Source organism: Charadrius vociferus, unplaced genomic scaffold (assembly GCF_000708025.1).
Source record: "Charadrius vociferus isolate BGI_N301 unplaced genomic scaffold, ASM70802v2 scaffold527, whole genome shotgun sequence".
Taxonomy (NCBI): Eukaryota; Metazoa; Chordata; class Aves; order Charadriiformes; family Charadriidae; genus Charadrius; species Charadrius vociferus.
In genome coordinates, this window is record NW_009649428.1 from 236,010 (window position 1) to 250,028 (window position 14,019).

General features: G+C 41.8%; 1 protein-coding gene across 1 annotated transcript; it reads right to left on the reverse strand.

Moving 5' to 3' along the window:
- Positions 1 to 9,966: 9,966 nt before the first annotated feature.
- Positions 9,967 to 10,905, reverse strand: LOC104290414 (olfactory receptor 6-like). Its single transcript, XM_009889506.1, has one exon. It carries the CDS (start codon positions 10,903 to 10,905, stop codon positions 9,967 to 9,969), a length of 939 nt encoding a protein of 312 aa, XP_009887808.1.
- Between the last annotated feature and the right edge of the window lie 3,114 nt (positions 10,906 to 14,019).

Consider the following 14,019-nt stretch of genomic DNA (forward strand, 5'->3'; position numbering starts at 1 on the left):
TATCTCAGATGAATTTGGGATGTTAGAAAGCTGGACTCTGTCATCAAGCAGATGCTAAGATGATTGAAAACATTTAACCATATAAGTGCACAACAGCCTCTGAGCTTTAGTTGTGCCATTCTTCTGCCTGCAGAGATTTATTTAAACGCTGTTAGCAGCTGCAAAAGGTCATTACATCAGAGAACACTTTGGCCCTTTGGGGCTCTTTACAAGTGATGAGGACTCCAACTGAAAAGTTGTGAACCTCTATGATGCAGTTGTAACTAGTCACTGATACTCCCCAGGCTGGTCTTCATAGCTGCAGTCACTTAATAAGGGTCTTGATTTGACCAAAGCCTATAATAGAATTAAGTGTCAAATGATACCCTCCCTGGTGCATTTCCTGTGATATGAGTAATGCTCAGTCATTGACAATGTTTTCAATTGGTACCTCTAGCCAGGAAGCTTTGGGGTGGAGGTAGATTCTCCAGTCTTACATTTAATAATCTGAACTATTCCAAACATAGCAGTTCAGAGGTGGAATTTCTGATCATAGTATTAATAATGTGAAAATAATAATAATTGTTATGGATTCCTTCTACTTTATTTAATTGAAGTGACTATATAAGTCACATTTAGAAAACCAGGGTCCTTCTGTCGTTAATGCAATGAAACATAAACATCCCAAATACTCTTCTCATAGAGCTGTAGTACTCAGATTTCAGACACTACGACCCCACCATCCCCAGTCATGCATAATACCCCTTGTCATGTGCGAGTTGGCATTTGTAGCTTTTGTTCTGGGGCTAAGTAGTATATGTATTCTCAGTACTGCACTTGTTATAGCATTAATTATTCCGTATTTATACTCTTGTCTGCAAAGGGCCCTGCAGAAGACGATAAACTCGGCATTTTTAATTGAAAAACAAAAAGGGGGAAATGTGGGAAACTTTTTGGAAAAGCTACCAATTGATCAGCACGCTCATTACCTTCCACTAAACTACCAGGAAGGCCAGAATGGCTACGAATGTGGACAATAAAATACTCATGCTTTCAGGAATTTAACAGTTGCCATAATTCGGTTAAAAGTTGACTAAGTCGATAATTATTCACCTCCTTCAAGATAGCACATTCTAATTGTTGCACTATGCCAACCACATACAAAGAGTCACAAACAACATTAACAGGTTCTGCTGACCAATTCCTAAATACTTCAAGAACAGCATATAATTCCAACGTTTGAAGGGAATCAGTAACTTCACCCGTCAAGCGTTGTGAATGCCATTGCCCATTGTGATGCCACACACAGACGGCCTGATGGCTATTCTTACTAGCATCTGTAAAAACAGTCAGCCCGTTAACTGGTCTCCTAGAGAATTTTGGAATAATGTCAAAACCATAACAGAGCAAAAACTTTATTAGTCGGTGAGCTGGGTAATTAATAGTAAGATCTCCAATAAAGGCATTCAAACCCATCGCTAACACAAAATCGTTTTGCAATACCCAAATAAAGTATTCTGCTGTAATAGGAACATAGATAATAGCAGGATCAAAACCAGCTATCTCTTGACATCGTTTTCTTAAACGGATGATAACTTGGGCAATAGCTTCCACCTTAGTCACAATAGTTTTTGACAATAGATACAGCAAAAAATATCCATTCCATGATACATAAAGGAAGCAAGATCTTAGCTAAATGACAACAATCATTAGGTACTAAAACTGCAGTAGTAAATATCGCACCGAGCATTTGTTGCGTATAATTAGATCTTAACCCATATTGTGCAATAGCATTTTTCACTTCTTTTATCATTTTCCAATCCAAAGGACTCCACTCTCTGTTCCCCTGTGCATTAACCGTCACCGGGTAAGCTCTGGGAACATCATTATGAGGCAAAACAACCCCGTCTAGCATAGTGTCCTTTAGAACTCCTTTCCAATGCCGGGCAGCAGCGCCATCTGCCGACGGCTTTCCCTTGGGTGGAAGAGGTAAATCACCAGGCAATGGAACATTATGGGGATCAATGTCCTTCTGTTGCAGCATCGTCAATCGTTCTAAGCATTGCTGTAAGTTTGTCAGCCGCCTGTCTATGTCTTGATTTGAAACCGGAATATGCCAGTCTTTTTCCATAAGTTCTAGAGAGGAAGGCGGCGGAGGAAATGCCTCTGGAGTATCGTCAGGAAAACCCGCCAACGGAGGTGCCGATGGTTCAGGCAAAGGATCAGGAAGTTGCATAGGCAGCTCTTTTCCTTGTACAGGAGGAGCCTGAGGCGGTGGTGACTGCGCGGGCATAGGCATGGGGGGCGGATGGGTGTCGTCAAACATGCAGACTCTACGGCACACTACCTTCTGTGCATCCCTTGCCCTGTCCTGGTCTTGCCCGGTATCCGAAAAAGCTGCACATGCTTCTAATGACACATTTTTCTCTGCTTGCATACTTGCTACTGTATCTCTAAGTAATTTCCATAACATTGCTAGAGGAAACAAATCCTTTCTCCCAGATGTGATCTCTTTCCATAATTCTTGGCCAAGACTATCCCATATTGCCATCTGGAAAATATCTTGGGCGTCCTTCACTATGCCCGTTTCTTTTGCCCATAAAAGCAATTTCTTTAAAATATCAGGGTCATACTTAAGTCCTCTCGTAGAAAGGAAATGTTGCAAAAGCTTCAAGATAGCTTGCTCTTTATGACTTAAATTATTACCCATGATAGCACATGACCCAAAACGCATTCGGCGGCTCACCTTTTTTTTTTCTCTTCTTCTTTTTCTTTTTCTCTTCTTTTTCTGTGGCCACAATTCGTCTCTCAGCCGGTTTCTTTTTCTTCTTCTTTAAATCGCAAGCAGACAATTTCAATAAGAAATTGCGCTGTGCCCCATGTTGGGCGCCATTTGCGGACTGACTCAGACACAGACCAATGTGATCAATGCTGAAGCCACTTTATTAAGATACTTAAGCCATTATATACTTATTACTACAACGTGGGCTAGCTCTGTGGCTTGTGCTCATCGGTTTCTAGACTTACACACACGCGCTATTATTGGTTAAACACAGCTGTAACTTATTATCTACACTTTGTTACTATTTCTGCCAAGTCAGTCTTTTAATTAATACACATTCCACCTCTGTTGGGGAGTAGCAGTAGTTTCAGTGTCAGCGCATGATTTCCTCCTTCATGTTGACCTTCAGTATGTGTCCGTTGTTTTCCAAAAAGTTTACCACATGAAGCTAATGAAGTTTTCCAGCAGCAAGGAGCTTTCTAGGATCAGGCAAACAATTTAAGTGTAAGAGGTAAGTACTTGTCCTGGTTCCGGCAGGGATGGGGTTAATTTCCCCAAGGACCCGGCAGGGGACACAGGTATTCCATGCCATGTGAGCCATTCCCAGGTTTGGAGCGGGGAGCTAGCCGGGGGAGGGGACAGTCCGGGTCCGGTCGGGGAGCGGCAGCACTGTAATTGCATTCGTATATTCTTTTACCGGTGTTATTGTTATTGTTTTCTCTTGCTTTTGCTGTTCTGTTAAACTGCTTTTATCTCAGTCCATGAGTTTCTTCCTTTTTCTTCCAATTTTGCCCACGGCTGTGGGAGTTGCACGAGCGGCCGCTTGGTTCTTTGCTCCCGGCTGGGGGCCAAACCATGACAGTGCTGCAAATGCTTACGTCGTAGGTGTGGTGAGATTTATTGTATTTTCATAAAAGTTAGTGTCCTACATACACTTCAAAACTGATGGGATCAAAGATGCCCTTTGGAGTGCAAATCAGCTGACAGTTTTTAGATGGCTGCCTTAGGAAAGAGGAATCCAGACATGGAAATGCTTAATTTAACTCTTCTGACAGGCGGATAGTGCTGTCATCCTTTTCCACTCTATTACTGTCCTAAATTAAACCAGGTGGATTTCATGCTGGGAAAGTGATGTGATGTGATGCCTGACTCCTACTTTGGACACATAGGTTGATAAGATGAATGACGGCTGCTGTGTTTGCCCTCCCCCTCCAGTTTGTGTGTTAAAGTGTGGTATTCATATGTGTCTTTTCATGTGCTACCTCACTGTTCTTGCAAGGAACTCAGCTTAAATGCTGATAATGAAGGGAATGGAAATATCTAAGTACGGGTAAGAGGGAGAGCTGAGGAGTGTGTAGTCTTTTAATTGAAGGGACATTTTAGGGATGGTATAGGAGTGAACAGCTTCAGCTCCCTTTATCCCTGTTTTATTGTGTCTGAGTCTCACCTTTCCGCATCATCTTCAACTCTGTGCTTTTCAACACCGTCCACTACTTTCTCACTTGACTGTGGTGTGTAATTTATCTCAGCCCATGAGTTTTCTCACTTCTGATTCTTCTGATCCTGCTAATGGGGGAGTGAGCAGTTTCCTATGTTGCAGCTTGTCTCTTATGCTTCTCATTCTTCTGTGTACCATTAGGTAGAAGACAGGAAAAAGATCAACCCTTTGCTTTCTCTTCTTCAAGGATGAACAAATCCAGCTGTCAGCTGTCAGCCTCTCTTTATACATCACATACTTCAGATGCCTAACCATCCTTGTGGCCCTCCAGGAGACTCATTTCAGGATGTCAATGACTTTCTTGTTCTGGAGAGCCCAAATCTGGACATAGTGCTGCAGATAAAGTCTCATAAGTGCAGAGTATACTGGAAGAATCACTGCAAAACTGTTTTCTACCCACTGGCCCACAGCCTGGTTATGTGAATTTAATGCTTACATTTGGCTTTACTGAACTTCATGAATTTGCCCTGTTGAATTTAATGAGGTTCCTGTCAGCTCATTTGTCCAGGCTTTCAAGGGTCTTTTGAATAGCTGTCATGTCCTCCTGAGTATTGACCTTTCTCTCTGATTTGGTATCATGTATGAACTTTTCGAGTGTATATGCCATCCCTTCAACTTATATGCCTGTCCTTCATGTACTTGTAAATAGCTTCTAGGAGAATTTGCTCAATGACTATTGAGTTTAAAGTTGAAATTTAAAAGATTTTTATCCATTTTACATATTTTCCTTCCTCAGAAATGAAGGAACCTGTGGATCAAGTGATTGCATTCAGACCTACATCTGAATCATGCAAGACAATTTGTTCTTCCGCAGAAAAAGTCTTTCTTATTCATAACTGTACGAAAGGAAGATGGAATCTGTAAGACCAGATGGAATTGTTTTGTGTTTTAACTTTTTTTTAAGAGAACCTGAAACACTTTACCTCTTTATACTGTTGTCCTGGTTTGAGGTAAAACAGAACCAATTTTGTTCAGTAACTTTACTTCTTAGCTGGGCCTCTTCTAACTACTGAAATGAATGACATATTGTGCAGACAGTGTTCGCTCTCAGAGTGATAAGACCTATGTTTGTAGTTGATGTCAAGGAATAGTGTACAGAGAAGCTCTTGCTTATACTTATTGGTATAACAACCAAGGGCAACCAACTTTGTTATTTGGAGGGTCAGAAGCGGAAAAGTGCAGTGGGGTCCCACCTGCAGGGAGGAGTGGACAGGACAGGTGACCCAAAACTGACCAATAGGGTATTCCATCCCATCTGCTTCATGCTCAGTATAAAGGCTGAGGGATCAAAGGGTCAGCCCTCTCCTTCTTCAATGGCTGATTTCTGAGGAGGACTCTGTTCGTCTGCCTTTGATCCCGATCCTGAATGCAGATCCGGAATTCAGTTCCTGTCTGTCACTGAGTCCAGCCTAGGACTGCCCCAGTGCCGGCCGGTGTTGTGATTGTCATCCTGGGAGCTTGATATGGTTTTATATATATTTCATTATTTTCTTTTATTTTATTATTAATATTTCATTAAAGGAGTTCAGTTCCTTCTAAACTCATAAGCCTCGTTTTCCCTCGTCTGGTCTCTCTTTGAAGAGGGGTAGAGGGGAGCATCTGTTGGTCCCATCTGTGGTCCCCCAGGTCCCCAGTAGCTGATTTGGCCTAAACCATGACCACTGTTTTTGATGCTTTTATTATAGGCCTTTTTCTTCATTTTCTTCTATTCCTTCTTTTCTTCCTTTGGAGGTCACTGTTTGTCAGTGCTATTAACCGCTTTTCCCCCACTGCTGCTAAGGGCTGAAGACTGCCACACACACATTTTTAAAAATAATTATAGGTTTGCTGGAGGATGTTATCTTTGAATAAGAACTTTAAATACCAGTGAGTTACAAAAGACCTGTCTAGAGCTCAGGTCAGGAAAGCTCTTCCTTTCTATGATGCTGCTGTTCTGTGTCACTGATTGAAACTAGTTTATGATTAGAGAACAGACCAGCATGGGAGACATTGTGGTCGGTGTCTGCTACAGATCACTTACATGAAGTAGCCTTCATAAGTAAGCTGGAAGAAGTCTGACTTTTGTGGGTCCTGGTCTTCATACAGTACCTAAACAATTCCAGTATCTGCTGGAATGGCAACACAGCAGGGCACAAGGAATCCAGAAGGTTTCTGAAATGTATTGATGCTAAATCATTCACACACATATTTGAAAAGCTGATGAGGCAAGGTGGTCTGCTGGGACACATACTTACAAGCAAACATGAAGTGGCTGGGGATGTTATGGTCAGGGGCAGCCTTGTCTGAAGTGGCCATGAGATGGTGGAGTTCAGAAGCCTGCAAAGAAGGGAACAAGATCACAGTCCTTGTCTTTAGGAGAGCAGATTTTGCCTGTTCAGGGACTTGCTTGGAAGAATCCACTGGGAGATCATTCTGGAGAGAAGAGAGGTCCTGGAGAGTTTTGGTTTTCAAGGTCCACCTCCTCCAAGTTCCAGAGCAGTCTATCCCCATATGCAGGAAGTCAAGCAAAGGTGGCAGGAGGCACACATGGGTGAACAAGGAGCTCCTTACTGAAGTTAAACACAGAAAGGAAGCATAGAAGAGGAAGCAGTGTTAATACCGGTATCCTGGGGGTAACGTAGAGACACTGTCTGATGATGCAGGGTTTGGGTTAACAAAAATTATTCTGGAGCTGAACCTGGAGATGCACAAGAAAGACAAGAAGAAGGGCTTCTGCAAGTATGCCAGCAGTAGTAGGAAGACCAGGAAAAATGAAGGCCTGCTGCTGAACGGGTCAAGGGACCTGATTACAAAGGACATGGAAAAGGTTAGGTACTTAATGTCTTCTTTTCCTTGATTTTTATTGATAAGATTTGCCTTCAGGAATCCAAATACACTGAGACCCATGGGAAGTCTGGAGCAAGGAAGACTTACCCTCAGTGGAGGAAGATCAGGTTAGGGAAAATTTAAACAAACTATACCTGCAGAATTCCATGGGATCTGATGGCATGTACCCATAAGCGCTGAAGGAGTCAGGCAGTGTCATTGCAAGGTCACTCTTAATTGTCCTTGAAAGGTCATTGTGATCTGGGGAGGTTCCTAAGAACAGGAAGAATGCAAATGTCACTCTTGCTTTCAAGAAGGGCAAGAAGGAAGATCTGGGTAACTACAGATCAGTGAGCCTTCCCCTCAATCCCTGGGAAAGTGATTGGACAAACCCTTCTGGAAACCATTTCCACCCATAAAAAGGTAAAAAAAGTGGTTGATAGTAGTCAGCATGGATGTATGAAAGGGGAATCATGCTTGACCAATCCAATGGACTTCTACAATGAAATTACTAGCTCAGTGAATAAGGGGAGAGCAGTGCATGTTTTTTACCTTGACTTTAGCAAAGCTTTTGACACTATCCCTCATAATATCCTCTTAGATAAGTTTATGGGTGTGGGTTACATAAGTGGACAGTGAAGTGGATCGAAAACTGGCTGAACTGCCAGACTTAAAAGATTGTAATCAGTGACACAAATTCCAGATGGAGGCTAATCATTAGTGGTGTGCCCAGGGGTCAATACTGGAGTGAGTATTTTTTAATATATTCATTAATGACCTGGATGATGGAACAGAGTGCACTGTCAAAAGGTTTGCATATGATAAAAAACTGTGAAAGGTGTTTGATAAACTAGATGGTTGTGCTCAGAGGGACCTTGACAGGCTAGAGAAATAGATAGACGGGTATCTTATGAAGTTCAGCAAGGGGAAATGCAAAGTCTTGCACTTGGTTGTGACCAGCCAATGAACCTCTGCAATGGTAGAAGGGTCTGAGGACATGGGGAAGGGATTTGTGCGCATGAAGCTCAGATAATGTTGGAAGTTACTAACCACAGCTGCTGCAAAGCAAGTTGAACTTAACACAAAGGAGACCACAGGGTAGCCTTATTTCTAGGTAAATGGCTATATCAGATTAGCCAGCTGTATCAGTTGAGTAGATAAACCAGCTGTGTAACTGTTTGTCTCTGAGATAATCAAAGAGTGCATATGTATTCCTAACTTAGCCAGGGATGAGATTACATGGGTCAGCTCAACATAGCGTATTAAAACTGAACAGCAAGCAAAAAGAACTTTCAAAAGAGCAATGAGCTTGAGCTGGTTTCAACCCATGTGTTTCCTCCTGTTGACTGGGCATGACCAGCATTGTGACAGTGAGTATATTATAAAGAATGTTAATAAAATTCATGTTTGTGTTGTGATTCAACTGGGTATCCCAATTGCTACTCTCTGCTATGTGTAATTTATACCTGTATTGTCATTTAAGAACATTGCTGTACCACACTAAATCAAAATCCTGTGCAATGGAATCATAGAATGACAGAATCGTTTGGATTGGAAAAGACCTTTAAGATCATTAAGCTCAACTGTAAACCTAACGCTGCCAAGTTACCACTAAACCATGTCCCTAAACACCACATCTACAGGTCTTTTAAATACCTCCAGGGATGGCGACTCAACTACTTCCCTGGGCAGCCTGTGCCAATGCTTGACAACCCTTTCGGTGAAGAATTGTTTTTAATATCCAATTTAAACCTACCCTGGTGCAACTTGAGGCTGTTTCCTCTTGTCCTATCACTTGTTACTTCAGAGAAGAGACCAACCCCCCGGTCTCTACAACCTCCCTTCGGGTAGTTGTAGAGAGTGATGAGGTCTCCTCTCAGCCTCCTTTTCTCCAAACTAAACAATCCCAGTTTCCTCAGCCACTAAGATGATCAAGCAATTAGGGTATCTTCCATATGAGGAGATACTAGAGATCTGGCTCAGGGGGTAGTCTTATCAGTATGTATAAATACCTGATAAGAGTAGGAAAGAAGATGGAGCCAGATGTTTCTAAGTGGTACCCAGCAACAAGACAAGAGGTGATGGGAAAAAATGAAATACAGGACATTCTTTTTAAACATAAGGAAAATCTTGTTTTACTCTGAGGGCTGTTGTACACTGGAGTGGGTTTCTGAGAGAGGTTGTGGAATCTCCCACTGTAGAGATATTAAAAATTTGACTATACGTGACCCCGAGTGACCTGCATTAGTTGATCTTTATTCACGCAGGGGCGTTGGACTAGGTGATCTCCAGATGTCACTTCCAACCTCAGCCTTTTTGTTATTCTGAGAGTGATCAAACACTGGAATAAGGGACGTAGCTAAGTGGTAGGATTTACATCTTTGGAGGTATGCAAACTCACTCGAACAAATTATTGATCTAATTGGGCTTGCTTTGAGCAGGAGGTTGGCCTATAGACCTCTTAAGGTACCATCTAATCTATATTATTCTATGATTCTATTCTAGATTCTGTGATATAGGTGTAGGTTATCCTAAGGACTTCTCGGAATTAGTATTACTAAATAGAGTATCTTTAGTGGCAACAGAGAGAAAAAGTTATTGCCAGCTTGGGGACCTTAGCTCTGCATAGGGTTCTGAGACTGATTAAGGCTCGTATGGAGCTAGGGAGCAGAGAAATTGGAGCAGGTTCTGAGACCCACAGTTGTCCTCAATTTCATTTTGCCCTGTTGTTAGGTTCTGTCCCCCTGACAACTTGCTTTTCTCATAGGAGGTGGTGCGCATTCCTCTGAACTCTATCCTCTCTTTCTTCAGGATCACCCAAGTCTTAGAGATGAACACTAGTAAATTTATTATGACCTGTAGAAATCACTTTTACACAGTAGAAGGAGAGCTAAATACATTTCTAGGACAACATGTCTCTCCAGTATATTGTTTTCCTAAGCGCAATTTTGAATTCCTGGTTCCTTAAGCAATAGATGACTGGGTTGATGAGGGGTGTTAGGACAGTGTATACCACAGAAACCAGCTTGTAGGAACTGAAGGAATCAATAGACTGGGGTCTGGCATAGATAAACAGTGATGCTGTATAGAACACCATGACTACTAAAAGGTGAGAGGCACAGGTAGAGAAGGCCTTGTGACGCCCCTGGACTGAGGGGATGTCCAAGACAGCAGAAATGATGCACACATAGGAGGCCATGATCAAAATCAGTGGTACAAGAAGAATGAGCAGGGCCAGCAAGAAATCCATAAGCTCAGCTAGTGACATGTTTGTGCAGGCTAACTTCAGTAAGGGGGAGACATCACAGAAGAAGTGGTTGATGATGTTGGGCCCACAGTAGGTCTGATGTGAAATGAAGTAAACCTTCCCTGTGGAAATCAGGAAGCCACTCACCCAGGAGCCAATAGCCAGATGGATGCAAAGCCTGCGATCCATGATGACTGGGTAACGCAATGGGTTGCAGATGGCCACGTAACGATCGTAGGCCATGACAGCCAAGAGAGTGCACTCACTGCAGGCCAATGCCAGGAAGAAGAATAGCTGAGCCATGCAGCCTGTGAAGGAAATGCCTTGTCTCTTTGTCACCAAACCTACAAGCACTTTGGGCACTATGACAGAGACGTACCAGATCTCCAGAAAGGAAAGATTGGCCAGGAGAACATACATTGGCTTGTGAAGCTGGAGATTTGTCCAGACAAGCACAAAAATCACTGCATTTTCTGTCACTATCAGCACATAAGCCAGGAAGAACATAAAAAAGAGCAGAAGCTTGATTTCTTGTTTCACTGGAAAACCAACCAGAATGAATTCAACCACGTGGGACAAGTTCTCTGAGGGCATGCTGAGAATCATACAGAAGCTGCTATAGATTTTGCAGGAGAAGCAGATGTAACAGCAGTTTGAACATCTCCTCAAGCTAGCTTGAATGCACAGACCATGACTTGAAAATCTGTGTTTGTAATTAGAGCTGTCTGGATTGAGAAAAAAAAAAAAAAATTAGTTGCAATGAGTGATTCATAATGAAAAAAAACAACCAATGACAACAACATAGCAACTTCACAAAGTACTATTGAGGTGGCACAAGGGGGATTTTTCCAAAGTAGGCTGCAGATTTTTCTAGTACCATTTATGTAAATGCAATTTGGGATCGTGCTTACGCAACTGTGAGTTACATTTCTGATCCAGACCTCAAGCACCTCTAACACAACATGATCTGAAACATCCTAGATACATGAAAGGGTGCAATGCTTAAGGTATTTTTTTTCCCCCATACTCTGTTGGGTTACATGACTTTTTCACCCAACCTCCACATTTCTTCTCATCCAGAAATCAACCAGGTACCATTATAACAATATTCCAAGCACAGATCTTTAGTACTTCTGAACTATTAGGGGCACAATTAATTAAGCCATCCCACTAAATCTTAAGGTAAGTCATCCTTGTGTAAGTTAGAATCTTCACAGAATGATTAAAGTGTTCCTGTAAATGCCTGTGATATCATTTCTAGATGTACTTCTATCTCTGATGTTATCAGTCTTTCAGTTGAGACAGGCGCCTGTCTCTGCTTAAATAGGGTAGGTGGAGCCCCTCGTAAATAATCTGGTTAGGTAGTGAATAGAAAAGTTAACAGAGAGACACAAACACTGTTAAGAAGAGTAAGTAAACTGTGTGTTCTAAGTAAACAGTGTGGAATTAATCATGCTGTGGGTATCTAAACAGTATATTAGTGATTTAAGTACCTAAATATAAGCATTTTTTGAGATGCCTTAGGTGTCCTGCCATTGCAACTCTCAGTCTAGAAGATGATTCCATAGGTTCTGTGTCCTATCCAGCAGGAATTTGTGAAACACTCTAGGACATCTCAAGTGCTTTCCAATGGCTGTGTTTAGGCTCTTGAATCTCACCTTCAGTGTCCATATATGAGGTTGTGGACATGTGTACCGTGTAATTTCTTTCACATGCTGTAGTTATTTGGGTCACTCATACAGAGCAAAAAAAAATTAGGACACAAAAACTACAGGACATTCAGAACCTTCTGGAGTGACACATGCCAGATGGGGAACAAAGGGCATCCAAACATCACTGACCAAACATGCACCAGCAAAGTGAATCCCTAATTAATACTATCTGTGACTCTAAACAGTGATCACCTGGCCTTATATAGGGTTTTAGTTAAGAATGGATTAAATATTTTTGGACACTGTTATCTATATGACTTACACTTCCACCTTATTATTTATAATTATATGACTATAGTCAGAGCTTAGATAGCTAGCATTACATATAAGTTATGCCACTTTAGGCACTCATGGTGATATTCAGGCAGTTATATGAGATGCCAAGGATATCTTAGACACGCCCTTGTAGCTGGCAGATACAACACAGGACCCACAAGATCTGTGCTCTTCCAGACCAGGGCTGAAGGCCATGCAGAGTACCAAAAATGACCTCAAATAGCGCTAGACATGCCTGCATTTAAGTACCTGAATTCCTCTTCTGTTGCTGTGTACGATTAAGAAGTGAGATAGCAGGGATTGCCTAAAAATATTTTGGTTTCCATTAGGGACGAAGATTATACCACCCAACTTTCAACTCTTGCTTCTGAAGGATGTAGAAACTTAACAGTGCAAGAATCTTACAGACACTGTGCAGATGTCTTGAATAACCTGCAAAAGGCATTTATTCTTAGTAACTGTGCTGAGCCACTAAGATTAGCTACCTTCTGGATGGTTTAAGTGAAGTGACAGAAATCCCGTGATTAGACACAACCAACATAAATGCACAAACTCACTGTTCCACATGCAGATAGCTTGTTAAATCTTACATGCATCCATTATGCTACATTTGTAGTAAACTGTGAGGATATTCCCTTTCACAAATGTGCTATGAGAGTGCATGCACGCACACACACACTTGCCTATCTACTCATCTATGCTCATCTATGCTCATACCAACACATCAACACTGTCTAGCTGAATATTTCTTTCTATATATGTATAAGATGTCTGTTTTTAATATCAGATTTGGGCAGACAGAAAAGGATACGCTGTACTAATGGAGTGTAGATTGAACATATGTACATTATTTCCATGGTGGGAAGACTTTTTTCCGATGACTTCTTAATTGTCCACATTAACGTCCTACTCTTTCTTCATATATAATCCACCTATCTATATGCATAGCTGTGAAGAGAAATAAAAGCAAAACTATTTCATACCTTACATGGGAATATAGATATGTGGATGTGTAAGTGTGTATGTTCTAGAATGAAATATTTGTGTGCAATATTTCTTAAACAATCTTTTTTTTTACTTCTCAATTAAAGACACTTTAGGGAAATGTGAGTTTCAAAAAATGACAAGCAATTCTTGTCAGTTAAGTTTAATTTGGGATCAGAAGGTCTGATACCATCCCTTAACTAGGCAGAACTTTGTTCACTGTATTAAAAAAAAATTACGGTGCCAATGAACCAAGAACCTCTACACAGGAGAAACTGTCAGATTTGATAAAAGCCTGCTCTATTGTAAGTCACAGGCAGGGAAAAGCGCATGTGAGGTTGATTTCAAGATGGATAAACTTTAAGAGGAGTCTCACCAATCCAAATATTAAATACAGATTCTAATCAATGAATTCTACAGAAGATTCTCTCTCTATAGCATGGACCACCTCAAGTAGACCAGCCCGTTTAGAACTGCCACGTGGTGTTGTCTCCACCCCTGCCACCTCAGCAGCCCGCCCCCGAGCTGCCGGTTCCGGCACGAGCTAGCCACTTTCCCAGCTTCGAAAGCCCCCCAAAAGAGCCCTTTGCCGGCTTTTTCTGCCGTGATCCCCTTCCCCAGTGCAGCCTTACCTACACTGGAGCTGGTCTCCTTGGTGACTGACTGACACATAGGCAAAAGAGTTGAAGCCAGAATCCCTGCACATATGGAGTTTGAGTTAATTTATCTACAACAC

Coding starts and splice junctions, on each gene's coding strand:
- LOC104290414 (XM_009889506.1), bottom strand. CDS start 10,905: ATGCCCTCAGAGAACTTGTCCCACGTGGTTGAATTCATTCTGGTTGGT.